The sequence below is a fragment of the Phacochoerus africanus genome, chromosome 4 (assembly GCF_016906955.1).
Source record: "Phacochoerus africanus isolate WHEZ1 chromosome 4, ROS_Pafr_v1, whole genome shotgun sequence".
Classification (NCBI taxonomy): domain Eukaryota; kingdom Metazoa; phylum Chordata; class Mammalia; order Artiodactyla; family Suidae; genus Phacochoerus; species Phacochoerus africanus.
In genome coordinates this window covers 61,590,697-61,618,576 of record NC_062547.1, presented here as the reverse complement: position 1 = coordinate 61,618,576, position 27,880 = coordinate 61,590,697, and the positions used below count along the sequence as shown (strand labels likewise).

General features: G+C 55.5%; 4 protein-coding genes across 5 annotated transcripts; 3 read left to right on the top strand and 1 right to left on the bottom strand.

Moving 5' to 3' along the window:
* Positions 1-261: 261 nt before the first annotated feature.
* On the top strand, positions 262-5,278 carry ANKLE1 (ankyrin repeat and LEM domain containing 1). Of its 2 annotated transcripts, none has more exons than XM_047776662.1 (9): positions 262-479; positions 803-955; positions 1,378-1,483; positions 1,588-1,726; positions 2,126-2,857; positions 3,000-3,177; positions 4,021-4,180; positions 4,294-4,423; positions 4,669-5,278. In XM_047776662.1, exons 2-9 carry the CDS (start codon positions 870-872, stop codon positions 4,887-4,889), a joined length of 1,752 nt encoding a protein of 583 aa, XP_047632618.1. In that variant the 5' UTR covers positions 262-479; positions 803-869; the 3' UTR covers positions 4,890-5,278. The 2 variants fall into 2 exon arrangements, with proteins under 2 accessions (XP_047632618.1, XP_047632617.1); XM_047776661.1 differs by lacking the exon at positions 262-479 and adding an exon at positions 500-725.
* Positions 5,279-8,057: 2,779 nt separating this feature from the next.
* Positions 8,058-16,010, bottom strand: ABHD8 (abhydrolase domain containing 8). Its single transcript, XM_047776660.1, has 5 exons — positions 15,800-16,010; positions 13,921-14,668; positions 11,051-11,221; positions 10,698-10,914; positions 8,058-8,760 (listed from the first exon to the last, which is right to left on the bottom strand). Exons 2-5 carry the CDS (start codon positions 14,658-14,660, stop codon positions 8,590-8,592), a joined length of 1,299 nt encoding a protein of 432 aa, XP_047632616.1. The 5' UTR covers positions 14,661-14,668; positions 15,800-16,010; the 3' UTR covers positions 8,058-8,589.
* Positions 16,011-17,759: 1,749 nt separating this feature from the next.
* Positions 17,760-18,802, top strand: MRPL34 (mitochondrial ribosomal protein L34). Its single transcript, XM_047776659.1, has 2 exons — positions 17,760-17,966; positions 18,150-18,802. Exons 1-2 carry the CDS (start codon positions 17,893-17,895, stop codon positions 18,361-18,363), a joined length of 288 nt encoding a protein of 95 aa, XP_047632615.1. The 5' UTR covers positions 17,760-17,892; the 3' UTR covers positions 18,364-18,802.
* A 942-nt stretch (positions 18,803-19,744) lies between these two features.
* DDA1 (DET1 and DDB1 associated 1) lies at positions 19,745-27,447 on the top strand. Its single transcript, XM_047776657.1, has 5 exons — positions 19,745-19,864; positions 24,405-24,485; positions 24,655-24,706; positions 25,538-25,599; positions 26,782-27,447. Exons 1-5 carry the CDS (start codon positions 19,862-19,864, stop codon positions 26,890-26,892), a joined length of 309 nt encoding a protein of 102 aa, XP_047632613.1. The 5' UTR covers positions 19,745-19,861; the 3' UTR covers positions 26,893-27,447.
* The last annotated feature ends 433 nt before the right edge of the window (positions 27,448-27,880 follow it).

Here is a 27,880-nt window from a genome sequence, read left to right as displayed (position 1 = left end):
ATCAACTTTATCGAGAAATGGCATTTCCTGCCATAAGCATTTATTGGCACCTGTGTGCCAGTCCCTCCGTTCAACTTCCACACCAGCCTGAAAGCAATTATTCTCCCATTCTTCATATGAGGGAACTAAAGTCCTAAGATAGACCTAGTGCTCCCAAGTAAAGAACTTCAGACTCCACAGGACTGAAAACCGGCGACCCATTGCTTCTGCAGGCAGGAGGTATTAATTAAAGCCTTACATACTCTCAGTATGGAGGCAGTGTGCGCTAGCGGAGGCCACCTAGGTAGAGGGTTCCGGAAGACATAACGTCCTGTGGGCAACACGGGTCCCGGAGATCGTAGCTCCACCCTCTCCAACAGGGCGCGTACGTGTTTACATCGTTTTGAGAGATAATGTCACACACGGCGACCTCCACCCTCCCAGGCCCTTATCAGCGGCCCCAAGACCTGCCTGGGCATCACTCGGTGTCGCGAGCTCGGGTAAGTACTAAAGCCCCCGAACTCGATGTGGACAATGTGGCGCCGCTCAGCCCGGCTGGGGACCCTGCACTGCGCCGGGGCGCTGGCAACCGAGCCGAGGGGCGGAGCGGCGCGTGCGCACAAGGGCGCCGCGCGAAATTGGAACTCAGCAGGCCGGGCTGTCAGCCTGGGAGACCGCCAGGGCATGGGCGCCGCGACTGGCCTGGCGCTGCGGCTTCGGGAGGCGTTGCGGGAGGAGGAGTTGCGGTGAGGGCGGGGCCCAGGGTGGGTGGGCCGGGGGTGGGGGGCGCGTGTCGCTGTCCACTCTGACCCTCCCTCTGTAGGACCGTGGAGGAGCTGCTGCGCCGCGGTGCGGACCCCAACCTGGTCCTCGAGGATGGCGCGGCCGCTATGCACCTGGCGGCCAGAGCACAGCACCCGCGGGGTCTGTGTTGCCTCGAGGCCCTGCTGCGCCGAGGCGGGGACCCCAATGCTCGGTGAGGCAGAGCCTGGGCTCGGGGCGGATCTTCCGCGAAGGGGAGGGGTCTCTGAGTCCTAGGGCGAGATCTGAGAGTTCTGGAGAGAATGTCCCTCAGTCCAAGAATGGGGACTTGATGCCCGGGGCGGAGCTTGGGAGACCTGGGAGGGATCTTGAGAGTCCAAGGGCAGAGGCCAGGATACCACACCCAGGGTGGGCTAGGAGGTTGCGCCGGGGCCAAAGTGGGGATCAAAGGTTCCAATCTGGTGGTAGAAACACTAGAGGCAGAGATCAGAGGTTTGGGTCCCCGCCCGAGGATCCAGGATCTAGGTTCCTAGGATAGTGTCTAGGAGATGGGGGGCTGAGAGCCAAGGCTCTGGGACCTGGGAGGGGAGATCGAGTTCCCGCCTCCACTGACCCCTTCTTCCACTCTTGCCCCAGATCAGCCGAGGCGCTAACGCCGCTGCACGTGGCCGCTGCCTGGGGCTGTCGCCGTGGTCTGGAGCTGCTGCTGAGCCAGGGAGCGGACCCCACACTGCGGGACCTGGTGAGGGCCCCTGAGCTGGTTGTAGCAGGGCTTATCCCAAGTGAGCGAGGGAGGAAGGGAGGGAAGAGAACCTTGGGCGCCTCCTGCTGACCGTGCCGCTGCAGGACGGACTCCGGCCTGTGGACCTGGCCAAGCAGCAGGGGCATCAGAACTGTGTGCGCCTCCTGCGGGAGCTGGAGACCCAGATCAGGACCCCGACCAGGACACAGGCAGACACCCAGGGGCCAGAACCTGAGCCTGGAGGTGAGTGGGACCTGCGTGGCTGGGGGTGCTTAGCCTCTCATCTAGCTTTGTGTCTGTGTGTCCGCATGTCCACTCTCCCAACCGTTTATGTTTCACATGCGAGGTCTCTGGTCTCAGCCTCTGGCTCCTCTCTCTTCCTTTCAGTTGTAGTGGCCTCTTTCTGTCTGATCTAACTTCCACCTTTGTCTCTCACTTCCTCCTCTTCCTCTCCTCTTTCTCTCTCTCTCTCTCTTTTTTTTTTTTTTTGGCTGCTCATGCAGCATAAGAAATTTCTGGGGCCAGGGATTGAACAGCAGCACCACCGCTGTAACTAGAGCCCCAGCAGTGACCATGCTGGATCCTTAACCCACTGAACCATCGAGCAACTCCTCTGACACACACCCTTATCCCCTGCTCTAGGCCCAGGACCTTGGGGAAAGGGACTGGATGCCAGCACCTTTGGACCTCCCAATGTGACACTGGACTCCACAGCACTGGGCAGAGGTGGTGGCAAGGACATGAGCCTGCAGGCTGGCCCTCGACCCAGCAGCTTCCTTGACCACCCTGACACAGATCGCAGCTTGGAGTCCCCCATAGGGCACCGGGACTGCAGCTCAGTTGCCTCCTTCATCACCGCAGTTGAGGCCTCTGAAGCTGAGGACCCAGCCCCCAACACCTCCTCCTCAGCTGGTGTCCAACGCTCCCAGAGGGTGCCAAGATCTTTGGGTACCCCACAGCTGGCATATCGAGCCCTCATGGAGCGCAAGGAAGAAGAACTAAATGCCCATCTACAGGCTCTGACTCTGACCTTGCCAGATGCCTCCCCCCCTCCCAAGTTCTTCCCAGACAGGAGCCCAGTCCCTAATTCCCCTTTGGAACCAATGTCTGGACTCTCCGACTTACAGTTCCAAAAAGATGACCAGTTGTCCCTCGAAAGTGATGATGTGGCTGCCCTATGGCTGACAGAGGATGAGGCAAGCTCTACAGGAGGCAAGGACTCTGTCCCCTCTTGCCGGTGCCCACCAGACCCCACCATATCTGACCTGGAGCTGCTGCGAGGGCTCTGGGCACTTGGCGAGAGCCCCGGCCCCATCACATCCTTCACCAGACCATTCTACCTCCGGCAGCTGAAACAAGCCCAGGCTGCTCCTGGTTAGTCTCTTCCAAGTGTCCAGAGTCCAAGGTGCCTCCAGGAGTCCTGGGAGGCCCCTGGCACTCAGTATAACCTACTTCTCCCTTTGTCTCTTGGAGCCACCCTTTCCTTTGTCTCTCTTGACCCAGTTTTCCCTCCCAGGCCCAGAATTTTCAGGGCACAGCCCAGAGCTGGCTGAAGCCCTGTGGACGGGCCGTTTCCCAGATGCCCAGGCAGATGAGGACGCACTTGCCCAGCAGTTTGAGCGGCCAGATCCCACCAAAAGGTGGCGGGAGGGGGTTGCGAAGTCCAGCTTCACATATCTGCTGCTGGATCCCAGGTAACTGGAGCCAGAATGACCCAGAAGTAGGAAGTGGAAAATTCTGGGATTGATTCTTATATGCTGAGTGTCCTTAGGAAGGGAACTGGCCCTCTCTGGTCATTAGCTTCTTTATTTAAAAAAAGCAGTTGTTGGAGTTCTCGTCATGGCTCAGTGGTTAAGAATCCAACTAGGAACCATGAGGTTGGGGGTTGGATCCCTGGCCTCGATCAGTGGGTTAAGGATCCGGCATTGCCGTGAGCTGTGGTGTAGGTCACAGATGCAGCTCATATCTGGCGTTGCTGTGGCTCTGGTGTAGGCCAGTGGCTACAGCTCCGATTAGACCCCTAGCCTGGGAACCTCCACATGCCGCAAGTGGGGCCCTAGAAAATACAGAAAGACAAAAAAATAAAAAAAATTTTAAAAAGCAGTTGGTGCCCATTCAAGCTCTGAGTTTCCTTGGGGAAGAGCCACCCCCTGCCTTTTATAAAACAAGCGTCACTGGACATGTGTTCAATTTGCTCTGTGACTTTATTTTATTTTTGTCTTTTTAGGGCTGTACCTGCAGCAGCATATGGAGGTTCCCAGGCTAGGGGTCATATCTGGAGCTGCAGCCGCTGGCCTGCGCCACGGCCATAGCAACACCACATCCGAGCTGCATCTGTGACCTATACCACAGCTCATAGCAATGTTGGATCCTTGACCCACTGAACGAGGCCAGGGATCGAACCTGCGTCCTCATGGATACTAGTCAGATTCGTTTCCACTGAGCCATGATGGGAACTCCCTGAACTGTGATTTTAGAAACTGTCTCTGGGGCAACTCTTGTCACTTTTCCCTCTCTGAGACACCTGCTTCATCCAGGGAGACTCAAGACCTGCCAGCCCGAGCCTTCTCACTCACCATGGCTGAATGCCTTCGGATTTTTGTTCATGCCATCTTCTACGTGGGCAAAGGAACACGGGCCCGGCCAGATGTCCACCTCTGGAAGGCCCTTAGCCACCGAGGGCAGCTAGGAAAACAGGTGTGAGGATAAGGTCCAGGGTCATGACAGGCAGTCCATTTGTGGGCACGTAGGAGAAGGAAGGAATTGGTGGGCAGACCTCTGACTCAGCCCTGCACAACCCTCACTCCCAGGCCTGCCCTAAAGTGCGCCGCATCTTGGACATTTGGGCCAGTGGTCGTGGCATTGTCTCCCTGCAGTGCTTCCAGCATGTGGTTGCCGTGGAGGCTTACACTCGAGAAGCATGTCTTGTGGATGCTTTAGGTAGGTGCCTGGTTTGTGGGGTGGGAGAGTATATGAAGGGTACTTGATCTGCTGATTCCCTCACCCCTAACCTCTCAGGGTTATTCATTCATTCAGTGAGCACCAACTGTGTACTGACATGTGCACATATTTTGTTCCATTGACTTCTCCCTGCTCAAGGGCAATGCCTACTGGGTTCACTGGCATATACTTCTGCCACTGGTTCCTGGAGGCTACCTTTTTGACCTCACCCTCAATCTCCTCAGGGATCCGGACCCTGACCAACCAGAAGCAAGGACACTACTACGGAGTAGTGGCTGACTGGCCACCCACCCGGCGCCGCCGCTTGGGGGTGCATCTGCTGCACCGTGCCCTCCTTGTCTTCCTGGCTGAGGGTGAGCGAGAGCTACGGCCCCAGGACATCCAGGCCCGTGGCCGAGCACTGGGGAATTGGCCATCCAGCCTTGGTAGAGATCAGGGTGTCTGAATGTTCCAGCTACCCTGTACTGAGAGCAGCCCATCTCCTGCTGCAGAAGAGATGTCCAGAACACCAGGCCAGATGTCCCCCGGAACAGAGGAAAGATTTTATTACATATTGGAACTGCTGGAGAGGTAGTGACCTCCCTGTCATGGGATGAGAATAAGGGTATGTGGGGGGAGAAACATACATTTGGAACATTCTGGTGCTTTGAAACATGCCAGTGCTTTGGCAGTTTGATTCTATCTGGGCTTATCTCCCAGACACAGGGGACCCAGAATGTAGGCTGGCCTGAGGGCTTCCCCAGCCACCCAGCTCAAGAAGGGACTCTGCCCAGCTCAAGAGTCAGGCTTGGAGTTCCTGTTGTGGCACAGAGGGTTAAGACCACAGCATAGTGTCTGTGAGGATGCAGGTTTGATCCCCAGCCTCACTCAGTGGGTTAAGGATCCAGCGTTGCTGCAAGTTGTGGCATAGGTCACAGATGTGGCTCAGATCTGGTGTTTCCACAGCTGTGGCTTAGGCTGGCAGTGCAGCTCCAGTTCGACCCCTGGCCCAAGAACTTCTGAATGCCTCAGGTGCGGCATTAAAAACAGCAGCACAACCAAAAAAAGGCAGGTTTTGCTGCTTCCCAGCTGTGTGGAACCTCGGACCAGTAATTTCTCTGAGGCTTAGAGTCCTCAGTTGTACCCAATGGGGAAAGTAGGAGGTTCCACCTTAGGAGGTCACTGAGGGAATCAGAGTACACCAAGTCATGGGGTAAAGTGTTTGGCTCATGCCCTACAGCCCAGGTGGAAAGTCACTAGGGGTATGGCGCCAGAATGTTGTTGAGGGACCGACTGTGCATGGTGAGGGGTGGGCAGAGCTGGGGAGGTGGTCATGGTGTGGTGTGAGACACCAGCCCTCCTTGGGATGACTGTGTGGAGCTTCCTGGCATTGCTTCTCTGAACCAGTTTTTTTGTTTTGTTTTGTTTTTCGCTATAAAATGGGCTCACTAACTCCGACTTCATGCAGAGAGCTTCAGTAAATGTTAAGCTGCTATCTGGTGAGATGTTGGCGGAATCATTCAGAGCCGTCCCGTGGGTTTATGGGCTTGGTGAGATCTACTGCCTCATTGGGTTCACCACCTGCCAGTCATCAGGGCTCAGCGAATTAGGTCCTGTAGGGGGCGGGCCATAGCTGCACCTGACTCCTTGATTCCACAGCTAAGCCCTGGCTACTCTGGCTATTACGGTAATTGGGGTCCCTGCCGCTGGAGTGGGCTTGGGTGCTACCATTTTTTCTGGGGGGGGGAGGCTTTTTTCCCTTTCTAGGGCTGCTCTCGCAGCATATGGAAGTTCCCAGGCACTAGGGGTCTAATCAGAGCTGTAGCTGCCGGCCTACACCACAGCCGCAGCAACGCGGGAGCCGAGCCACGTCTGCAACCTACACCACAGATCACGGCAACACCAGATCCTTAACCCACTGAGCAAGGCCAGGGATCGAACCCACAACCTCATGGTTCCTAGTTGGATTCGTTAACCACTGAGCCACGACGGGAACTCCGGGTGCTACCATTTGAACTGAACTGAAGAAGCCTCTCTCAGAGCTTCCCTTTCCTCATGTGTAAGACGGAGGACACTGGGTAGTTGCTCCATAAATCAATAGCAATTAAAACAGCATGCTGGAGTTCCCTTCATGGAGGAGCAGAAAAGAATCTGACTAGGAACCATGAGGTTGAGGGTTTGATCCCTGGCCTCACTCAGTGGGTTAGGGATCTGGTGCTGCCGTGAGCTGTGGTGTAGGTCGCAGTTGTGGCTCGGATCCTGCCTGGCTGTGGCTATGGCATAGGCCAGCAGCTGTAACACCTATTTGACCCCTAGCCTGGGAACCTTCATATGCAACAGGTGCAGCCCTAAAAAGCAAAAACAAAAACCAAAAAACCCCAAAAGACAGCATGCCATCTCCCAGGAATACACAAACAGAAGGAATACAGAGACACCCCTCCACACACACACCAAAAAAAAGCCCAGAAGAAAGTGGATTTGTCTAACACAGAGTTTTCCAATCTCGGCCCTACTGACTTTTAAGGCCAAGATACTCCCTGCAGTGGGAACTATCCTGTGCATTGTGGGGTGCTGGATGACATTCCTGGGCTCCACCCACTAGATGCCTGGAGCACCTCGCCCCCGCCCCAGTTGTGGCAAGTCTCCAGACTTTGACAACTAACAACAGTGCCCCTGTAAGAACCCCTGGTTTAAACTAAAGGTAGGAGGATTTGGGGAGTTCTCACTGTGGCTCAGTGGGTTAAGAACCCTGACATAGTGTCTGTAAGGGTTTGGTTCAATCCCTGGCCTCACACAGTAGATTAAGGATCCGGCTTTGCCGAAAGCTTCTGTGTAGGTCTCAGGAGTGGCTCGGATCTGGCATTGCTGAGGCTGTGGTGTAGGCAGGCTGGCAGCTATAGCTCTGATTTGACCCCTAACCTGGGAACCTCCATATGTCGAGGGTTCAGCCCTAAAAAGACAAAAAAAAAAAAAAAAAGAACGGTAGATGCACAAACCAGTGGGGAAAGGACCAAAAGTGCAGCAACTGAGGGGACATATCTCTCCTCCCACCACGTGCACAAGCCTCAGGTGAACCTAGATATACATATGTTAGAATAAAATATAGAAGAACAAGAGCTCGACAAGAGCTCGGCAATGGAGCAGGGAAGTCCTGCCAGGCCTGAAAAGGAAGATTCAAAAAAAAAAAAAAAATCTTTTTTTTCTTTTTGTCTTTTTGCCATTTCTTGGGCCGCTCCCACCACATATGGAGGTTCCCAGGCTAGGGGTCGAATCAGAGCTGCATCTGCTGGCCCACACTACAACCACAGCCATGCCAGATCTGAGCGGCGTCTGTGACCTACACCACAGGTCACGGCAACGCCAGATCCCTAACCTACTGAGTGAGGCCAGGTATTGAAACTGTATCCTCATGGATGCTAGTTAGGTTCATTTCCACTGAGACACAATGGGAAGGCCAGCCTCTGCGTTTTCAGGAGGAAGGGGTAAACTGGAAGTAAGCCTAGATAGCTGATGTCCTCAGGTCCCTGTGGGCCAGCCCTGAGGGGAAGGCCCTCGTGTCAGTTCAGTCTGCATATGGGGAAACCGAGGCTCAGGGATGCCCCGCCCTATGGTCACCCAACACAGGCCTGGAGACTCAGATTGTCACTTCTTTTTATTGAGTTACAAGTTGAGATGTGCAGGTTCGGTGGCGCCAGCCCCCTCCCAAACCCTCCCCCCTTGGGAAACAATAGCTCCCAGCGCCGAGGAATGGGGGCGTTAAGGGGTCTTGGGCATTGGGGGAGGGTCCCTGTGGGGCTCATGGGTCCCAGGATCAAGCACGGCTGACACGGAAGACAGAGAGCGGGGGTGGGGGCCTACTTCGGCCCTGGGGTTGTGGGGGAGGGGGTTTCTGTACAAGGTCATCCTCTGCAGGGGTCCTGGCTATGGCCCGGAAACAGCGATGGGCCCTGCAGGACTAGCAGAGAGCAGTGTGTCCACCACCTGGCTCCCACGAATGCCACGTCCTGCCCAGCCGGCCTGGGGGCATCTCCGTAACCTGACCCTGCCTACTGGAGTGAATGGCACCCCAGGCGGTCTGCGCTGCAGACCTGATGCCGGCTCTGGCCTCCTTCTCCTGCTCCTCGGCTCACTAAGGCTCACTAAGCGATACCCAGCCAGCTCAGCTGCTACTTCTTTTCCTCCAGGGGCGCGGGCAGGGGCTCAGGCAGGGCCTTGGGCGAGGGCTCCGGCTCCCAGAGCAGGAATTCGTGGAGGAGTGTGTTGACTGTCTCTGGACACTCCAGCATCACCATGTGGCTGCCTTCGTCTATGAGCTTCAGGAAGGCCAGGAGCAGGATCTGCCGAGAACATAGGCTCAGAGTGGGCAGAGGAAGGATGGAAGAGCCGGGGTTGGGGGATGGGTATGTGGCTGCTCTGGGACTCCCTATGCATGGTCTGCAGCATTAGGAAGTCCCTCTTGCAATCTACCCTATATTCCTCCACTTCCACCCAAAGGGGGTGCTGGAAGACGGCCTGTCACCCTGCTGGAGCCCAACTCGATATTCATTTATTCCACATTTATTAAGGGCCTACAGTATATCCAGAGGATTTATCAACTAATGATATTTTGGGGGCATCATTCTCTGGGACAGGGGCTGTTAGGACACTGAGCAGCATCCCTGGCCTCAATCCACTGGATGCCAGTAGTAATGTCCCACTCCCCCACCACAGTGACACAATTTAAAATCTCTCCAGACACTGCAAAATGTCTCTAGGGTGCAAAGTCACCTCAGTGAGAAACCACTGAGACAGATGCCCAGGGTCTCTCATGCTAAAGTACGGTTTCTCAGTCTCCACACTATAGACACTTGGAGCTGGATCATTTTCTGTGATGAGGCAGTCCAGTTTATTGCAGGGTGGTGGGCGGCTCCCCCCCAATCAGATGCCTCCACCCACAAGATGCCAGTAGCACCTCCCTTCCCCATTCGACAATCAAAAGTCTGCAGACAGGAGTTCCTGTCGTGGCACAGCGGAAATGAATCCGCCTAGGAACTATAAGGTTGCAGGTTCGATCCCTGGCCTCGCTCAGTGGGTTAAGGATCTGGCATCGACGTGGCTCTGGCATAGGCCAGCAGCAACAGCTCCGATTAGACCCCTAGCCTGGGAACCTCCATATGCTGCAGGTGTGGCCCTAAAAAGACAAAAGACAAGAAGAAGAAAAAAAAAAAATTCTGCAGATATTTCGAAGTGTCCCCTAGGGGGCAGAATCATCCCTGGTTAAAAACTGCTGGCCCATAGATTTCCTGCTGTGGCTCAGCGGTAACAAACCAGACTGGTATCCTCAGTGCGTTAAGGATCCCTCATTGCTGTGAGCTGTAGTATAGGTCACAGATGTGCTTCAGATCTGACATTGCTGTGGCTGTGGTGTAGGCTGGCAGCTGCAGCTGCAGCTCAGATTCGACCCCTAGCCTGGGAACTTCCATATGCTGCACCTGCTGCCCTAAAAAGACAAGACAAACAAGCAATTGCTGGCCCGGAGCTGTTCTAAGCACCAAGGATACTGAGACCCTTTCTGGGAAATCTGATTTGAAGATCCCCAGCTCACCCTCACAAACTCAAATTGTCAAGAGTGCGTTTTAAAAAAAATTATTTGTTTTTAACTTTTCAGGGGGCATGACATTTGGGGGGCATCATTCTCTGGGATAGGGGATGTGGAAGTTCCCAGGCTAGGGGCTGAATTGGAGCTGCCACTGCCAGGCCTACACCATAGGCACAGCAACCAGCTCAAAGCTGCATCTTCGACCTATGCTGCAGCTTGCAGTAATGCTGGATCCTTAAACCACTGAGCAAGACCAGGGTCTGAACCTGCATCCTCATGGGTACTAGCTGGGTTCTTAACCCACCAAGCCATAATAAATAGGAACTCCCAAGAGTGCCTTTTTATGTGCAGTGGGGACAGCACATAATCTTACCACCTGTCCATAGCAGCCCCGCTTTCTGGATTCCACCTTTGAGTCTTTTTTTCCTCTCTCTTTTTTTTGGGGGGGGGGGGGATTATGGCCATGTCTTGCAAAAGTTCCCAGGTGAGGGACTGAACCCTCGCCATAGCAGTAATCACAGCCACAGCAGTGACAACATTGGTTCTTTAACCTGCTGAGCCACCAGGGAACTCCCACTGCCTCTGAATGCTGATCTAAGCTCTGATCTCTCTGGGGCTGGAGCACAAGGCAGAGTCCCCCTGGGCCACGCAAGGGGAGTCTGGGGGTGTGTGGTGGTCAGGGTGCCATGCCCCTACCTCGGCCATGCGCTGGTCTTCCTCCACCGGCACAAATTTGTCATGCATGCCATGGACGAGCAGGACGGGCACAGTGAGCTCGGCGTGGTAGACCTCGTCGCCCTCAGGCCAGTACTGGCCACTCATCATGGCCCGAAGCACAAAGGAAGACACGTTGAACGCGTTACCCTCCTTCAGCAGCTGCTTTTCTTTGGCCCCTTGGCGAGCAAAGCCGGCCCTGGGGGTGAGGAGGCACCGCTGGAGCCCTCATGCCAGCTCAGCCACCAGTGGCACCCCCCATGCCAGCCCCCACCAAACAGCCTTCCCTCCTACCCGACTTGGGGAGATGCCGGGGCCCGGCCAGGGTCACTCACTTGAGGAAGCTCCAAGCCAGGCAGGGTGACAGGCAGTGCAGGACACACGTGGGCATGTTGAAGATGGAGCAGAAGCTGGGCTCCAGTGCTGTGGGGCCCCCACCGTTGATCATGATCACTTTGTGCACCAGGTCTGGGTACTCGTGCGCCAGGAACGTGCAGAAGGAGACGCTGTCCCGTGAGTGGGTGGTGGGGAGGGTTGAAGGGCATTGGTCAGCAGGACACAAGCAGTGAGGGGATTCATGCCCTCCCCTCACCCAGAGGCAAGTCACTGAAGGCCAAGATTCTTCCCCTGAGGTCCAGGGGCACCCAGATGGGGGGTGAGGGATGGGCAGGTCATCTCAAGTGCCCTGAAACTGTGAGATTGTGTGTGTGTGTGTGTGTGTGTGTGTTGAGGGTGGATTTTTTTTTTTTTTTTTTTTTTAGAGAAAGGATCCAAATCCAAAACTTTTAGCAGTTTCTCAAAGCTCAAAGTCATCATAACCCCCACAGGAGTAAGGACTACTAATCACCAAGTGTTAGGAAAGGTATCTGATTAAATAAACCCTTTGGCTTCTCATAGGTCACTGCTTGCAGCGTATCCCTTCCCTTTAAGGATCTTCTCTCTATGGCCTCTGGGTGTGGCATATCTGCCTGCCTTACACAAAGTGCAAGGATGCAGGTACGGCTCCTTGTTCCCCCTAAAACAGGATCTATTTGGCAAACTATGGCCTGTAGGCTAGCTGTTTGTTTTTGTAAACAAAGTTTTGTACATAAAGATTTATGGGAACAAAGCCATGCCCATTTGTTTACAATTATGGCTGCTTTCCTGCTACAATAGTAGATTTTGAAGTTCCCATGGAGACCAACCATAACCTACAAACCTAAAATATTTACTATTTGGCCCTTTAAGAAAAATTTTGCCAGGGGTTCCCGCTGTGGTGCAGGGGGTTAAGAATCTGACTGCAGCAGCCTGGGTTACTGTGGAGGCACAGCTTTGATCCCCAGCTGGTTCAGTAAGTTAAAGGATCCAGCATTGCCGCAGCTGTGGTGTAGGTTGCAGCTGTGGCTCGGATTCAATCACTGGCACAGGAAATTCCATATGCCGCAGATGTGGCCATAAATTAAAAAGAAAAAAGAAAAAGTTTGCCAGGAGTTCCCTTGGATAGTGGTTAGGATTCAGTGTTTTCACCACCATGGCTCAGGTTCAATTCCTGGTCTGAGAACTGAGTTTCCACATCAAACCACTGCATGCTGGGGCCAAAAAAAAAAAGTTCGCCAACCCTTGCTGAAAAGAGGGACAGAATACAAACAGGAGTCAGGTGGACTTGACTGTGCTTGCGACTCATTGTGTGCCCTTTGGCAAATTACTTAACCTCTCTGATCTTCCATCACCACATTTGTGACATTGTAACTGTGCTGACCTCATAACATCATTATGGGGTCACAGGGATTTCCACAGATGGATGCTCATTTAATTTGAGCAATCATTTAGCATACACGTCCATTTTGGGGATGTTTTAATAAAACCAAATAGGAGGAGTTCCCATCATGGCGCAGTGGTTAACGAATCCGACTAGGAACCACGAGGTTGCGGATTCGGTCCCTGCCCTTGCTCAGTGGGTTAACGATCCGGTGTTGCCGTGAGCTGTGGTGTAGGTTGCAGACGCGGCTCAGATCCCCGCGTTGCTGTGGCTCTGGCGTAGGCTGGTGGCTACAGCTCTGATTCGACCCCTAGCCTGGGAACCTCCATATGCCGTGGGAGCGGCCCAAAGAAATAGCAAAAAGACAAAAAAACAAACAAACAAACAAAAAAAAAATAGGAGCTATGCTACTTCCTAGTCTGGCTTCCTTTCTTTGGAAAACTTATTAACATTTCTTTTTCTTGTCTAATTGCATGGGCTACAACTGCTAAAACAGTGTTTCTCAACCTGGCTGGCTGATCAGACCCTGCCTTTCCTCCTGGGTAAAGGACAGAATGGTACCCCTTGGCAGTGATCAGGCACCCAGACCTAGGCCCTTCCACGGAGTAGGCTCTCGTTGAAATATTAGATAGTATTATTTATCATCCATTTAAGGGAGAGTGAATAACAGCAACTTATGCTCTTGTAAACAAAATTTATGGGATTCTAATTAGTTCTTCCTGGATTCCCCTTTCAGCTCTATATAACTACATGGCATTGCTACTAATTAGTTCTTCCTTGGAGCCCTTGGGGTCTCCAGAGAAACCAATTTTTGAACTTAGTCAAAGACAGTGGTTCTCAGCCAGGGGTGATTCTGTCCACCAGAGGAACTTTGGTAACGTCTGAAGACATTTTTTTGTGGGGTTAGGGGAGTCTTTTTAGGGCCGCACCCACAGCATATGGAAGTTCCCAGGCTAGGGGTCAAATCCGAGCTTCTCCTGCCGGCCTACGCCACAGCCATAGCAACATGGGATCCAAGCTGCATCTGTGACCTACACCCCTCACAGCAACACCAGATCCTTAACACGCTGGGCGAGGCCAGGGATTGAACCCACATCTTCAGGGATACTAGTTGGGATTCGTTACTGCTGAGCCACAATGGGAACTCCTAAAGGCATTTTTTGATTGTCACTATCATCACTAGATCATTGTGTTAGTGGCATTTAATGGGTAGAGGTCAGGAATGCTGCTAAACATGAAAACTCCTCATTGAAAAGAATTACCTGACCCAAAATGTCAGTAGTGTGGGGCTAGAGACACTTGCTTGAAAACAATGTGAAGCAATACCACTGGTGGTAGGAATCTCTGTTTTGTTGCAGATGTTAATGGGATTTTGCAAGACGGGAAATCAGCATTTTGTGAGTGGGTGTCCAGTTCCTGCCAGCCCACACCCCTCACCCTCACCCCCCCCCCCCAGTATTGGCTCACCCATAGGAATGCCCAATGAGCACATTTCGCTTCTTGGCATAGCGCTTGAAGATGGCACGCATGTCCTCTGCCAGCGCATAGAAAGTGTAGGCGGCGGCCACTTGGGGTGCTGAGCTGGCCCCATGACCGGCCAGGTCGGGCGCTACTACCTCGTAGCCCAGGCGCACAAAGAAGTCCAGCTGTTCCTTCCAAATAGCCAGGGACCCACCGACGCCGTGGATGAAAAAGAGCACCACGTCGGCCTGGGCGCCCTTGCAGCTGGTGATGCGCTTCTCACAGTCAATGTGGATGGTCCGCTTGGGGCGTCGAGCTCGCCTCCGTCGCCCACCACTGCCACTCCCAGCACTGCCTGTGCCCGAGCGGCCATCGCTACCGGCTGGGTCCGCCAGCTCTACCTCTAGGGCGGCTGGTGGCTCCCCAGAGCCGTTCTGCCCATGCAGGAGGTCAGCTCGTGGTGCCCGGCCCAGGTTCTCCACCAGCAACCGCCCATTGCGGTACACGGTGATTCTGCGCTGGCAGCGGACCAAGCCGGTTTGGTCCCCCTGGGCAGTGTCCGACAGTGGTGGAGATGGGGTGGGGGCTGGAGCGGGTCCAGCATGCTTCACCCGCAGCACTCGGCCAGGTTTGACTTCCACAAAGGTGTAGCCATCGCTGGACTCCACACTCTCCAGTGGCCCCACTGCATTGGGTGGCGCGCCTAGCAGGCAGCAGAAGATCCCATCGGTCACCCCGGTCAGCATGGTGTTTCCTGTGAGTTGGGGGGTGACAGCCAGGTCAGAGGCCGTCTAAACAGGGGGACTTCCACTCCCATAGCACCCAATTCCCACACCTGGGTCAGGTGAGTTTCACTGGGAGGCCTCTGTCAAGCACTGAGACAGTGGTGGGCCACCCTCCTGGGCCAGCCTGGTCTGTCCTAGAGAGAAGGCTGTGGCTAGGGCTAACACCAAGAGGCATCCGTAGGGAAGGTGGTGGAGTGGGGGCGGGGGGGGGGCTTCCCTGGAGGAAAGGGCACTGTGGCAAATGTGGCCCATTCCTGGGGACACTTCAGCTATGCCTTCTTAAATCCTTTCATTCATTCGTCCATTCATTCATTCATGCACTCTTTCATTGACTGAATTTCACTAAACCAGCATATCCTGAGGGCTCCAAAGGCATCTAAAAAGGTGCAGACCCCAATAAGCCCCCATCCCAGGCCTCTAAACATGGCTTCTGAAAGGTACGGCCCTGAGCTCCAGAAGGCCCAACTCCCCAAGACCACAGTGCATTGGGTCTGTTTCACAGACAGACAAGTTGAGGCCCAGACACTCTGCTGCTGCTCTGTCCCCACTGGTCAATACCCTGGCTTCTGGGGAATCTGACACACAGCCCCCGGTGGTGGAAATGAGGATGAAGAAGGTAAAGCCCTGGCGGGGGCCTCCAGGCCACCATCCTGCTCCTCAGGCCACCCCCCCCACCCGTGTCCATGGCAACTGCAGGCTGTTACATAACTCGAGGGGGATACCCGCGAAGCGCACCCCCATTGTTTAGGCCCTGGAGATGGGATGAACCCCTCCCCATCCCCATCCTGCGCTCCGCGAGGATAATGAAAGCTGAACGCCCGGCCCATACTTGCTGATGAGGGGGGACCAGGCCGCACCCCCTACCTCCGGCAGGGTTCCAACGCGGGATTGCGGAGGGGGGCGCAAATGCGCCACTCCAGCCCCCTTCACAGAGCCGGGCCCCCGCCTCCCCGGTGCCCGTCAGCACTGTGGCGGAGTCGAAGCCACCGGGTCTCCGCGGCTTCCTAAGAGCCCGAGGGCAGGTTTTGTGGACGCCCCCCTCCGTCGTGAAAGACCCAGGGGCCTCGATGTCCCCTTCCCGGGGCCCGCTCCTTGCTCACCTCATCGAGGGCCCTGGGGCCCGGGGCAGGGCAGAGGTGTCGCGGGCGGAGAAGCCAGCGTCTGCTTGCGGGCGCCGTTTACATGGTTGCGCGGGGTTGGCCCAGGCGCATCTACACGGGCGGGCACGGGCCCGGGGCGGTCAGCGCGGGGACATCCCGCTGCTGCTGAATAGCCGGCCCTTTAAGTGTCTCCCTTGAAGGGGCGGTACCGCGCGCCGACTGACTGGCGCCTCGGCCAGTCGCAGCTGCGGAAAGACCTGGCCTAGTTAGACTACCAATCAGAGGCGGAAGCTCCGGGGTGAGGGCGGGCAATTGGGGTAACGGTCCCGCCTCCCACCAGGGCTTTTGGAGGTGGAGGGAGGGATTAGGCCCGGTCCAGAACCGAGAAGGGGTCTCAATCTGAGATCCTGACAGGCGGCAGTCGAAGCCCCCTGCACTGCAAATAGGATCTCCTTGGCCGGCTTCTGCCTCCAAGCTGCCCTTCAAACGGAGCCCCCATACCCCTCTCCCTGTGCTATAACCTTTCCAATATACAATGTTCCAGATCCTTGCAATTTCAGTCGGGGAAACCGAGGTGCATAAAGGGCACAAGGTTACAAGGCAAGATGAGGGGCAGAGATGGGACTTGGAATCACGGCTTTGTGATTCCAACTCCTGCAAATTGTTATTCGTTAAATCATTAAACAGATGTCTTGGAGCTTTGGGTAAATAGGGAATTGGAATTTCACAGATAGGCCAACTGGTGGCCAATTTAACTGGGAGCTGTGGTCCCAGCTGGAGTCAGAGAGCCCATGGTCCAGCCTCTGCCTTTTGCTGATATGTGACCTTGGGCAAACCCCTTTCCTGAGACTCCACTTATTTCTCTATGAAATTAATTCCCTCATAAATTTGCTATGCAGGTAAATCACTCAGCAGGGAAAGTGCTGGATACATTATTGGTGTTATTATTGTACTGGTGTAGTATTGCAGAGGTTTGCAAAATGGTGGTTCAGGTAGGATGGGCTTCAGAGGACAAGGGGTTAAGCATCCCTTGCCCACTCCTATTCCCTGGAATTTGCTGCCAGAGTTGGATTAGGTCCAGCCACCCACTCTTGCCCACTCAGGGTGCTCCTGGGAGACTACAGTTTATTCATCCAGAAAAAAAACCTCCCCTCCCCCTCTCCAAGCGGGGAGGATGCTGGGGTGCCTGCAAGTCTGGCTCTTGAGGACCCCCTCAGCTTCAGGGAGAGTCTGGGGAGAACTGGGGTTGGGGGCAGTGTTGAGCCAGAGGGAGGGGCAAGTCTGGAGAAAGGGGAGTATCTGAGGAGGATTTTTAAAAGATGAATAGGAGAGCACCAGCCAGAGAAGGGTGTAGCTGAAATTTAGGATGTGTGTGTATGTCTGTCGAGAGGAGAGTGGGCTTCAAATGTCTGGCAGAGGAGCTGGATATTTTCCCGGGGACTATGGGGAGCCATAGATGGTATGTGAGAAGGGAAAGGGTTCATATATGAATACTAGAAATTTTCTCCTAAGGTCTGAATGGGGGTAAGACCAAGGGCAAGCTTGCAACCCTTGGGTTTTACAGATTGAGAAACTGAATAACCACCCAAGGACATACGGCCAACTTGAACTCAGACCGCCTGGGCTCACAGCCAAGAGGCAGAGACTTGGCTGGGGCTAAAGGAAAGCTGCCAGCCAGCTGTGTGCCATCTGCCTGGCTCCCGCTGGGGGTGGGAAATTCAACCAGCCGTTTCCTGAGGCTGCCACCAGCTGCGCCGCCGTCACCCAAGTGCACCCTCCTCGGTCTGCAGGAAAAGAAACTACAACTCCTAGCAGACCCGGGGACTTAATGCTCTGTACGCAAGCGTCTGCTGAGGAGGCGCCGTTCTCCTGCCACCTGCTGGTCCATCTGAAAAATTACATTCGCCTGTGTGCAAGGACGCTCACGCCTAAGGTGTGGGCGCGCAGACGTAGAACTACAATTCCGGGAGGCCCCCGCGGCAAGGAAGGCTCCGCTGTAGGAAAAACTACAACTCCCAGAAGTCCTCGTTCGCAGCTGCGGAACCTACGGGTTTCGGAATAGCTGCCACTGGACGGCGTGCCGGCGGCTGGACATGGCTTTCTTGGCTAGATCCGCGGGTCGCCTCTTGGACCCCGTCAGTAGGTCAGCGGCGCTAGTAGGTGGCAGGTGAGTCCTCAGTGGGTCCCCTTCCCAAGTCTGGGAGTAAGAGCGGAGTCGAGGGGCTGACCCCAGCTACTTACCAACGACATGACCTTCCTTCCAATGCCTTGCGAACTCGAGGTTGAGCGCCACGCAGCAGTCACACAGCAACCTTTTCTGACCTTTCTCGCTTTTTCTCTGACCGGACAGGTGGCTCCAGCCCCAGGCCTGGCTGGGGTTCCCGGATACATGGGGACTCCCCGCCATGCAGCAGACCCGGGGCAAGGCGCGCGGGAACGAGTATCAGCCGAGTAACATCAAACGCAAGCACAAGCATGGTTGGGTCCGGCGCTTGAGGACGCCAACCGGGGTCCAAGTCATTCTTCGTCGCATGCACAAGGGCCGAAAATCATTGAGCCATTGAGAAGGGAGACGCTGCCGCCTGGACCCCTCATTAAATCATTTCCCTCGCTTAGCCTGTGGCTGTTTTTGTGGAGAGCTGGAGAGCAGGACGACTGGGATTCGGGCGGACATGAATATCCCTCACATTGGCCCAGGGGAAGAAATCTGGTATTAGACTGGAAGAAGGAGTGGAAGTCAGACCTTGCCCGGTGCTTTTTTACGCTTTTGAATTAGGAAGAATTTCGAACTTAACGCAACAGTCCAGTGACCAATTACCCACAACCCATCCTGCCCCCTCCTGAGATGCAAATCTCAGGCGTCAGATTATTCTGTAAATATTTCAGAAGGCACCTCTTCAAGATAAGGGCTCTTTAATACATATTCACAAAACTTTTCACAGCTGAAAAAAAAATTAGCAGTTCTTTTAGTCATTGAAAGTCTAATAAATGTTCACATTTTCACTTGTGTTGTAAAATGTCGTGATTCCCACGGTTCTAGGAAGGCTTGTGGAGAGTTGGGAGGGATATGAACCCAACCACCTGCCCCTTGGGGATGGGCTATGTGACTTTGAGCAAGACCTTAACTCTCTGGCTTCTACAAAATCAGGTGCTCGTTTCTCCCTTGCTGTGTTGTTGCTGGAGTAATAATACTAACTTCCCCTTAGTAACCTGAGGAGTACTTCCTCAATAAATCCTTGTTCTGTCCAGGCTGTCAGGCTGGTGAGGAGTTGGGAGGTAGATTCGTACGCAGGCAGTTTGGACATAGTGGAGTCAGGGCTGGTAAGAGGGTGGTGAGGGCTATGGGGCCATGAGGAAGCACCCGACTTGGCATTGGGAAGAACACAGGGAAGGCTTCCAGGAAGAGATGGCAGGGTGTGGGAGGGCCCGAAGGAAGGAGGGACTAGAGAGGGGTCAGCATAAAAGGTGGATGAATTTGGCTGGAGGGGCCCAGGATATGGGGCCGAGGAGGTGGGACTGAACCCTTGGGGTAATGAGGAGTCACGGGAAGTGTTCGAAGAAGAGTCTGGGTTGTCAGTTCAAAGATAATTCAAGCAGCTAGTGTGGGAATAGCTTAGATATGCTGAAACCTAAGATTGGGACCCTGGGGAGGAGGCTGAGAGTGTTATGGTGGGTCCCCACCTCCGGGACCTCCAGGTGCCGCAGACTACAAATTCCAAGAGGCTTTGGGGGCAGCCTCCGCCCACTTCCGGAGTTCGCTGCCCATCTCTTGCAGTTCCCGGGCGGGGTTTTGCTCTCTCAACCGAACTTGACCACGAAGGGAGGAGGCGTGAGGTCCAATGGGCGCGTAACTTAGCTAGATCAGGCCAATGGGAGCGCGCAAAGACCTTATAGCCTAGAGGCGGGGCTATAGGGCGGACCAATGACGGAAGGGCGGCCGCACCATCAGTGTGGGCTGTGCGGTGGCTGGAAGTTACTGTGCGGCGGCGGCTAAGAAGGCGGCTGTGGTGGCGGCGGCGGCAGCAGAGACGGTGGCTGAGGAGGCGACGGAGGAAGCAGAAGATGGTGAGGGTGGCTGCCGGGGCCGTACTCCCCCCTTCTCTTGACAAAATGGCGCCGCGGGCCCACCCACCTCCAGTAATCCCCCTGGCCCCTCACCGCCCTGCCTGGCCCCCTCTAGCCCGGCCCGCCCCTCCCTTTGACCCGTGCCCTTCGACCCCTAGACCCCTGCTGCGAGCTTCCTGCTGACCTCGCCCTGGCTCCATCTCCGACCCCTGACCCACCTAAGATTTCAGGCCCTGACAAGTCATTCATTTCCGGGTCGCGGTCCCCCCGGAAATAGCCTAGGGGTGGGTATGGGGTCCCCCAAGACCCCCATTTCAGGTCCCGTTCTCCGCGCGGTAGGCCTGGGCTTTTCCAGTTTGAGAGGGCTTAGGAGGCCGGCCTGAGCGTCGGGGCGGGGAAGGGACTTGATGCCTTGACATGCGGGGCTTTGTCGCCAAAGGAAGTGCGACATCGCAAACTGCCCCAGTCCCCCGACCCCACCTCCAGATTTCTGCCCTGACCAGCTCTAAGAGGGAGTAACTTCGTCTCTCCAATCACCAGGCCCTACCTCTGTTAAATGGGGGTAGCAATAGTTCAGACCTCATACGATTGCGATAATTTAGGGAACTGACGTCTTAAAGGGCTTGGGATGGTGAACGCTCAACAGATGAGCTGGGTTACTCAGGGATGTTGACATCCCCTCTCAGCTGTCTCCTCATCTTGAAGTTGGGTTAATGCCAGCTCGTGGTTGGGAGGTTAAAATCCCCCCTGGGCCGCTCACTCATCCTGGGATTTGGGTCTGATGGTTCTTTGGGGTTTCCTGTCTCCACCTGTGAAGTGTGACACAGCCTCAGAGTTGGGTTGAAGCCCCCTCCGTTCCCCACACTACTTGGCATCTTCAGGGCTGACAGGGGTAATGAAAGCTTTTGTCAGGGCAAGTCAAATCCCATTGGTCCTGGACTCAGGGTCCCAGCCCACAAGCCATAGTCCTTGGGGTATGGTGGGGGATGGGCAAAAGAAGACTTCTTGTCCCAAAGGGTATAGGAAACTGATAAGTGCATTCCTAGCACGTGGATCCCCAAGCCTGGGTGTTGTCCTTGATTCCTTGCTGCAGCCTCATTGCCCACGCCCAGACCATAGAGGGTTTTGTTGGCTCTGCCTCCAGAATGAATTCTAATTTTGTCTTTGGCTCCCCACCCTGGTCCAGGCACCTCTACCTCTCACCTGAACACCTGCTGCAGCCTCCTCCCTGGTCTCCTTCTCTCCATCCAGCCCCACTGGCAGTCCAGAACCAGAGGGAGTTTTTAAAGATGTCAGTCAGATTATACCACTTTCTAGCTTACAAAACACTCCAGGGGTTTCCTGTTGTAACCCCAATGAAACCCCAGCTCCCCCTCAGTCTCCAAGGTCCCTGCCCATCTCTGTGACCTCATCTTTTTACCCCCCACCCCCTTGAGCTTCAGCCACAGTGGCCTTGCTTTCACATTTTCATGCTCCAAGTCCCTGCCATCCCAGGGCCTTTGCAGTCATTACTTTTTCTGCCTGGAATGCTCCTTCTCCTGTGAACATCTCAGAATCCCCCATGTCTCTCCTCTCTCTGTACACCATTTCTTTTCCTCGTCTTGCTTTGGTTGGGTCACTGGCAGGCTGCCTACACAGGGACTGGCACACAGATAATCAGTGAGTGTTTGCTGAGGCAGTGGATGATAGCTTCTGGACCCAACTGTAGCTAGGATTTGTCTGGCTGAGTGAGGATTTCTCCCCGTTTCCAAGGCCTTATTTTCCTGCTTAGCTGACAGGAAGTACTGGCCATACCCTGTCTTCATTCATTTATTCAGCACAGATTGATGCTAACAGCTGCCCTCAAGGGAGCTCTGTGCAGAGCCCTCACCCTGTGTTGTCTTACTGAGACACAGAACAACCCTGGAAGGGGTCCCTGTTGTGACCCTCGGTTCACAGCAGGGGTGGCCAGGCTGAGAAGTCACTTGTTCCAAGTCACACAGCCAGGGAAGGTCCCATCCAGAATTGAGTGCAGGCCTGGGGCTCCCGCATCTCTCACCACTCTGCCTCCAGGCCCCATGTGAGCCCTGTCAGGGGCCCAGGGTTGAGCCAGCCTCACCCCGCCCTCTGCCTCAGGGAGGCAGATATGTAAACAGATGATTTCTTTGGGGTATGAATGTGGCTCTAGCAGAGGCTCCGAAGGTGTCGGGAGAGGGAAGGGGCTGGGGGTGTTTTGAGCTGGCTGGAGAGTTGGTGGGTGTTTTCCACGTGGAAAAAAGTGGGGCATTCCTGGAGGGTGGCACAGGCTGAGGAGTTGTATGGCAGGAGACCAGCGTGTGCCAAGCTGAGCCCGGGCTACGGAGGACTTCGGGTTGGGGCAGGGACCCCTCCTCTCCCTTCAGGTCTCAGGCTTGCATCTGGGCAGCACTCCCTATCCCTCAGACCAGCCAGCCTTCCCCACCCCCACCCCTGCTGTCATGGGCCTCACATGGCACCTTGTGGTGCCCTGTCCTCAGGCCACTGTGCATTCACTGCACAGCTCTTTGATCCACAGCCATGTCCCCAAACACTGGCTGCTTCCTGGGGCCGGGAATGGGTCTGCTGTGGCTTTCCACAATGCCCTGGTCCCTGGTGTGGGGCCTACCACATAGCTGGATCCTGAGAAAACCTTGCTGGATGGCTGAAGCTGGCCCCATAGTCTGGGGCTAAGCTGAGGCTGGGATCCTGGGACAGGGGAGGCAGGTTTGAGGGGCTCTGAACTGGCTCCAGGGCAGCAGGTCACCTGGATGTGAGGACCACCTCCTGGGTAGGAGCAAGGGGGCCCAACCATGTTCTGGCTGCCCTAGTCAGCCCATCCTGCTGAGGTCTTGCTGGGGCCCAGCAGAGGCGGGATTAGGCCCCACGGAGGTGAGGACTCCTGTTCCCACCTGCCCCAGAGGGTGATGAGGGATCACCTGAACAGTGGCTTCTGCGAGGACGCTGCCTGGTGGAGGGTTCCTGCAACCTGCAGGGGAGCCCTCGGCATTCCAGCAGGGAGACGAGGCGTCACATGACAGGAGCTTGGCCTCTGAGGTTGGGCAAATGGGGGTGGACTCAGCTTCCTTGTCTTCTCTTTGGGTCTGGGGAATCTCGAACGAATGTTACATGACCTTGCTTCCTTACTTTCCTTGTTTGTGTGGGGGGGTGACTCCAGCTAGGGAAGACCTTGGTCCACATGGGAAGCCCCTCCCAAGCTGTACCACTCCAGTCCTGATCTGCTGGGAAGTCCCTCCCTGCCCCCAGCTCTCAGTCTTCACCCCTCCTTGAGCACCCTGAGCCTCTTGTTGCCTCAGGAAACTGAGGCAGACATAGCTCCCATTGGCCTTTATTCACCCCATCTTGTAGCAGAGACCCACACCCTACCCAGACTCAGGGTTTTCCCCTTCCAGAACCCCCACCCTTCCTTGCCCAGCTGGTGCCTTGATGTCAGAGAAAAAGGACTTTCCGGAGCTTCCCGTGTTGTGGCACAGCGGGAAACGAATCTTACTAGTATCCATGAGGATGCATGTTCAGTCCTTGTCCTGGCTCAGCAGGTTAAGGATCTGGCATTGCCGTGAGCTGTGGTGTAAGTTGCAGACACAGCTGGGATCCTGCAAGGCTGTGGCTGTGGTTTTGGCCGGCAGCTACAGCTCTGATTTGACCCCTAGCCTGGGAACTTATATATGCCCTAAAAAGCAAACAAGAAACGGACTTTCTAAGAGTCTGGGCTGTGAATGAATTCTCTCCCTGGCTCCCTGGCATCTTGTGGGCCTGAAACCTCTGGTGCCCAAGCCCATGCCCCAGGCAGCAGGGGGCAGGGAGGAGCCAGCCTTCAGGTGTCTGACCCTCCCCCCTTCACAAGGCAAGCATCTCCTCTCACAGGGCAGCCTCGGGATGTGGAGACCCTGGTTCACGTGGTGTTTGATGGAAGCTCACCCGGGTTTAAAAAGCTGGCACTGACACTGAAACTTAGATTTCTAAGTTTCCTCTGGCCTCAGAAGCTTGATGAACCCCGATCTCTGGGTCCTCTGTCCTGGCAGCCCCTGTGTCCCAACTGTCCTTTCCCCTTCACCCAGGCTCCCGTCCCCCATTTATTGTTACCTGGGCCCTCGGGGTTTCTTCGGGTGCGCTCCTCTCTCTCCATCTCTATACAAGGTGCATAAATGAAGGTGCGACCCAGAGTTTAATGTCAACAAGCACAGAGTCTGCAGTCAGATGGGCCTGGGTCCAGCTCCCTACCCTGCTGCTTACTCCTGACTTGAAGCAAGTGGCCTAACTGAGCCTCAGTTTCCCCACTTCTTGCCTGGTTACAGGGCTGTTGTGAGGGCCCTGTGGGAGACCCCGGGGTCACTTACTTTGTTCTGGTCATAAGAGTGGACACATCAGGTGGGCAGCTCAAGGGTGCGTTCTGGAGAACCTGAGTGACAGAACAGAAGGAGGAAAACTGGATATTACCTGGTGGCCCGTCCCCCCACAGCTGCTCTGGGATGGGGGGCCGAGGTTGCTGCCTGGTTTCTCATTTACCGTCTTCCCTGTCTTCTAGGCAGATTTTTTGAAAGGACTGCCTGTCTACAACAAAAGCAATTTTAGTCGCTTTCATGCCGACTCTGTGTGCAAAGCCTCGGTGAGTGTGAGGGCCATGAGCTGCCCCCCACCCCCCGGGGGAGGGGCCAGGAGGGATGTGTACCCCCCACCTCTTTTGTTTTGCATTGGAGAGTGGGTGCTGAGTGAGGGGTGAGGGGACCCTGGGTCCGTCTGCTCTCCTAACCCACGCCTTCCCAACCCTCCCACAGAACCGACGTCCCTCAGTCTACCTGCCCACTCGGGAATACCCGTCTGAACAGAGTAAGTGGTCTCTGTCATTCTCCCTCGTCCCGGCTGCTGAGGGGAAGGACCAGAGGGTGGTGTGGGAGGTGACCTGTGGGAAGCTGGGCGGCTCCCAGCCCTAGGGAGCAGCAGGAAGCCTAGCTTTCCCTGTGACCCTGCTGATCTCCATGCTGGCATCCAGAGCCAACCCCGCAGGCTCCTGAGTTGGTCCTCATCTGCTGCTCACTGGCCCTCTCCTCTCCACCTCCCATCCACTTAGGTGTCCCCTGCTGGCTCCATGTCAGATTTAGCCTCACCCTGTGGGGTGGGGGATCCAGCCCAGCCCAGGGTGAGCAGCTTGGGGAGGGGACATCTAGGTAGACGAGCCTATAGCAAAAGGCCCCGAGGCCAGCAGAGCAAGGACCTCAAGGTTGTTTATCATGGTCATGGTGTTTTATTTTAAATCCACCTGGACCCTGCTGGGTGTGTTCTTTGGTCACTAGGGCACAGCTATGTGTATCTGTGCTCCTGCTCTGCCTGGGGAAACACCCACGTGAGCTGGCATGCCGGGGCTCGTTCCCCGCCCGAGGGTGGAATCCGTGCTCTTGCTCGACTTAGAACTTGGCCTCTCCCTGGGAAGCAGGGACCCCCTTGGGGCAGCCAGCTCAGGCCCCTGCTATGGCCTTTGCTCGAGAGGGAGAATACTTGGCTTCCTGAAATCTCCTGCTGGATTTGGGGTGGTGACTTAAGTCCCAGAAAGGCCACCTAGGGCAGGAATGGCCCAGAAGCCAGGAAGGGGTAAGCTGGTCCTGGGAGGGCAGCTGGCTCCCCCAACCTCTTCCTGCAACTTTGTCTGTCTTTCCTCCTCAGTCATTGTGACAGAGAAAACAAACATTCTTTTGCGCTACCTACATCAGCAATGGGACAAAAAGGTGAGGGGCTTTGGGTGCTGGGACTTGGGGAAGGAACATGGTGCCCAGCAGGGGGGCTCTGAGAAGGGGAAGGACTCAAGTGACTAGGAGACCTAGAGTGTTTGAGTCGGGCCTTGAGGGCGGAATAGGAGTTCACTGGGTGATCCAGGAGAAGGAAGAATGTTCTAGAGGAATGAATGGCTGTGCAGAGGCCACAGGGCTCTGGTGCTCGGGGACGGGCAGGGGTTTGGTAAGCTATAAGGAGGCCCGGCTCCTCACAGCTTGTGGGGAGCATGGCCCTGGTGGCAAATAGACTTCAGTGTTGTTACTTGGAATCTTTGTTCAATGGTGAAAGGTACATACGATTAAAACTCCAGGCACTACTGGGAGGTGTAGCTGCAGCGAAAAGTCACGGTCCTCATCCTCCCTTTCTTTTCTTTCTTTCTTTTTATCCCCCTTGTTTGGCCTCCCCCTGGCATATGGAGTTCCTAGGCCAGGCATCAGATTGGAGCCACAGTTGCGACCTAAGCCACGGCTGTGGCAATGCCTGATCGTCTACCCACTGTGCCAGGCCTGGGATCAAACCTGCGTCCCAGGGCTCCCAAGATGCTGCTGATGCCATTGCACCATAGAGGGAACTCCAAGAGGCCACTGTTCTTACAGGATATTTTTTTCTTTTTCTTTCTTGAAAATCTGCACGTGTCGTTTTGCCGTGTGGTCAGGTTGTTTTTCCCCTAATTTCCCCTAATGTGGAGTGTTGGATCTGCTCTGAGCCAGGTTGAAGGGGATCCCATGACGAAGTGCTGCTCAGAAAACCCCAACTCCTTGGCCCTCCCTCTCCCTCCCCAGCCTCACAGGCCTTGAGTCCCACCAGTGGGGAAAGCAGATTTTTCCAAAGCAGCGCACTTCCTTCTTTGGCAATGCGGGGGCTTCCCCAGGTGGCTCTGCCCTCCAGGAGGGTGGATGGCTTCTCTGAGTGTCTGAGAAATTGGCTGTGTGTGGGTCACTGAGGGTGCTTGTGACTCTTTGAAGTGCCCATCACAGGCCGGTGTTCCCCGGGGACTGAGGCACGGTGGGGCAGGTCCAAGGGTCTGTCCAGCCAGGCCCTGGGTCAGCTGCCCCTCTCCAGGGCCAGCACCAGATCTCAGGAGCTCCCTCCCCTCCTTGGAGACTCACAGCCCATCTCCTTGCCCTGCTCCCCAGAATGCCGCCAAGAAGAGAGACCAGGAGCAAGTGGACCTCGAGGGCGAGAGCTCGGCGCCCCCCCGCAAGGTCGCACGGACCGACAGCCCAGACATGCATGAGGACACTTAAGACTCACGCTCCCCCACAGGCGCCTCTTGTCTTGTCTGCTCCTCGCCTGCCCGCCTTGTGTAAGCGTCCCTCCACCCCTCCGCCGGCCCGCCCACGCCCCACCATCCACACCACTTCCAACCTCATAGGAGCCGATGTATTTATTTTCCTTGAGTTTTTATTTATGCTGTAAAATGTACCAAGCGATGGTTAAAGGGGACGTCAGACCCAGTAGTGTGATGTTGATAGATGCTTTTTAAAAAACAACGTTGTTATTCTCTTTCCCCCCTCCAGTTCCCCCTCCTCCTGCCCCCTCTGCGAGGGTCTAGAGCTGGGGCCCTGCTGCGGCCGGGCGGCAGGTGTGGAGGCCTTCCTCCCGACCCCCACCTGCCATTCTGGGCCTTAAAAACTTTGCCTTGTCTCGAGTTCCACCGGGACCTACTCTGTGCCCAGACCTTGCTCTGAGCATGCGTAAGGGGGAGAAGTCAGCCCTTCTGGATCTTTCTCTTAAGTCATTTTATCATGGACTAGTGCGTGCTCCGTGTCCACCCCAATAAAAGGATCTTTCCTACCTGACCTCGAGTCTTTGCTCGGTGTGCCTCAGCCCCAGAGGACGGAGCCACTGAAAGTCTTCCCGTCATCAACAAGACAAGCTGAGAGAGGCCCCCAGACACGGGGGCCCCAGGACCAGCTGGATTCTCTCAGGGCCCTGCCACGGCTATCTCACTCAGAGCCAAGACCTGCCTGGACCTGGCCCTCTGCCTCACCCGCCAAGGTGTCCCCAGGACCAGGACACCCTGGAGAGACAGACAGTCCATGCTGCCAAGGATGGAGCTGTGGTGGACCCCACGCCCAGGACCCTGGCGAGCAGGGCGACATGCCCATCAGCCACCATGGAGACAACCCAGGTGGCCTGGCCTCACACCCTGGCTCAGAGAGGAGACACACGGAGCGCCTCGGATCACCCAGCCCCAGTGCTGTTGGTCGGCAGGTTCCGCGACCACTCACG

What these genes read in the sequence shown, in the direction of transcription:
- MRPL34 (XM_047776659.1), top strand. Translation starts at nt 17,893, where the DNA reads ATGGCTTTCTTGGCTAGATCCGCGGGTCGCCTCTTGGACCCCGTCAGT. An exon ending in GCGGCGCTAGTAGGTGGCAG is followed by an intron (nt 17,967 to 18,149) that starts GTGAGTCCTCAG and finishes CTGACCGGACAG; the next exon opens with GTGGCTCCAGCCCCAGGCCT.
- ABHD8 (XM_047776660.1), bottom strand. Translation starts at nt 14,660, where the DNA reads ATGCTGACCGGGGTGACCGATGGGATCTTCTGCTGCCTGCTAGGCGCG. An exon ending in CTGGCTTGGAGCTTCCTCAA is followed by an intron (nt 10,915 to 11,050) that starts GTGAGTGACCCT and finishes CCTCACCCCCAG; the next exon opens with GGCCGGCTTTGCTCGCCAAG. An exon ending in AAGACCAGCGCATGGCCGAG is followed by an intron (nt 8,761 to 10,697) that starts GTAGGGGCATGG and finishes TGTTCTCGGCAG; the next exon opens with ATCCTGCTCCTGGCCTTCCT.
- DDA1 (XM_047776657.1), top strand. An exon ending in ACTCTGTGTGCAAAGCCTCG is followed by an intron (nt 24,486 to 24,654) that starts GTGAGTGTGAGG and finishes ACCCTCCCACAG; the next exon opens with AACCGACGTCCCTCAGTCTA. An exon ending in ATCAGCAATGGGACAAAAAG is followed by an intron (nt 25,600 to 26,781) that starts GTGAGGGGCTTT and finishes CCTGCTCCCCAG; the next exon opens with AATGCCGCCAAGAAGAGAGA.
- ANKLE1 (XM_047776661.1), top strand. Translation starts at nt 505, where the DNA reads ATGTGGACAATGTGGCGCCGCTCAGCCCGGCTGGGGACCCTGCACTGC. An exon ending in ACCCCACACTGCGGGACCTG is followed by an intron (nt 1,484 to 1,587) that starts GTGAGGGCCCCT and finishes GTGCCGCTGCAG; the next exon opens with GACGGACTCCGGCCTGTGGA. An exon ending in ACAAGCCCAGGCTGCTCCTG is followed by an intron (nt 2,858 to 2,999) that starts GTTAGTCTCTTC and finishes TTTCCCTCCCAG; the next exon opens with GCCCAGAATTTTCAGGGCAC.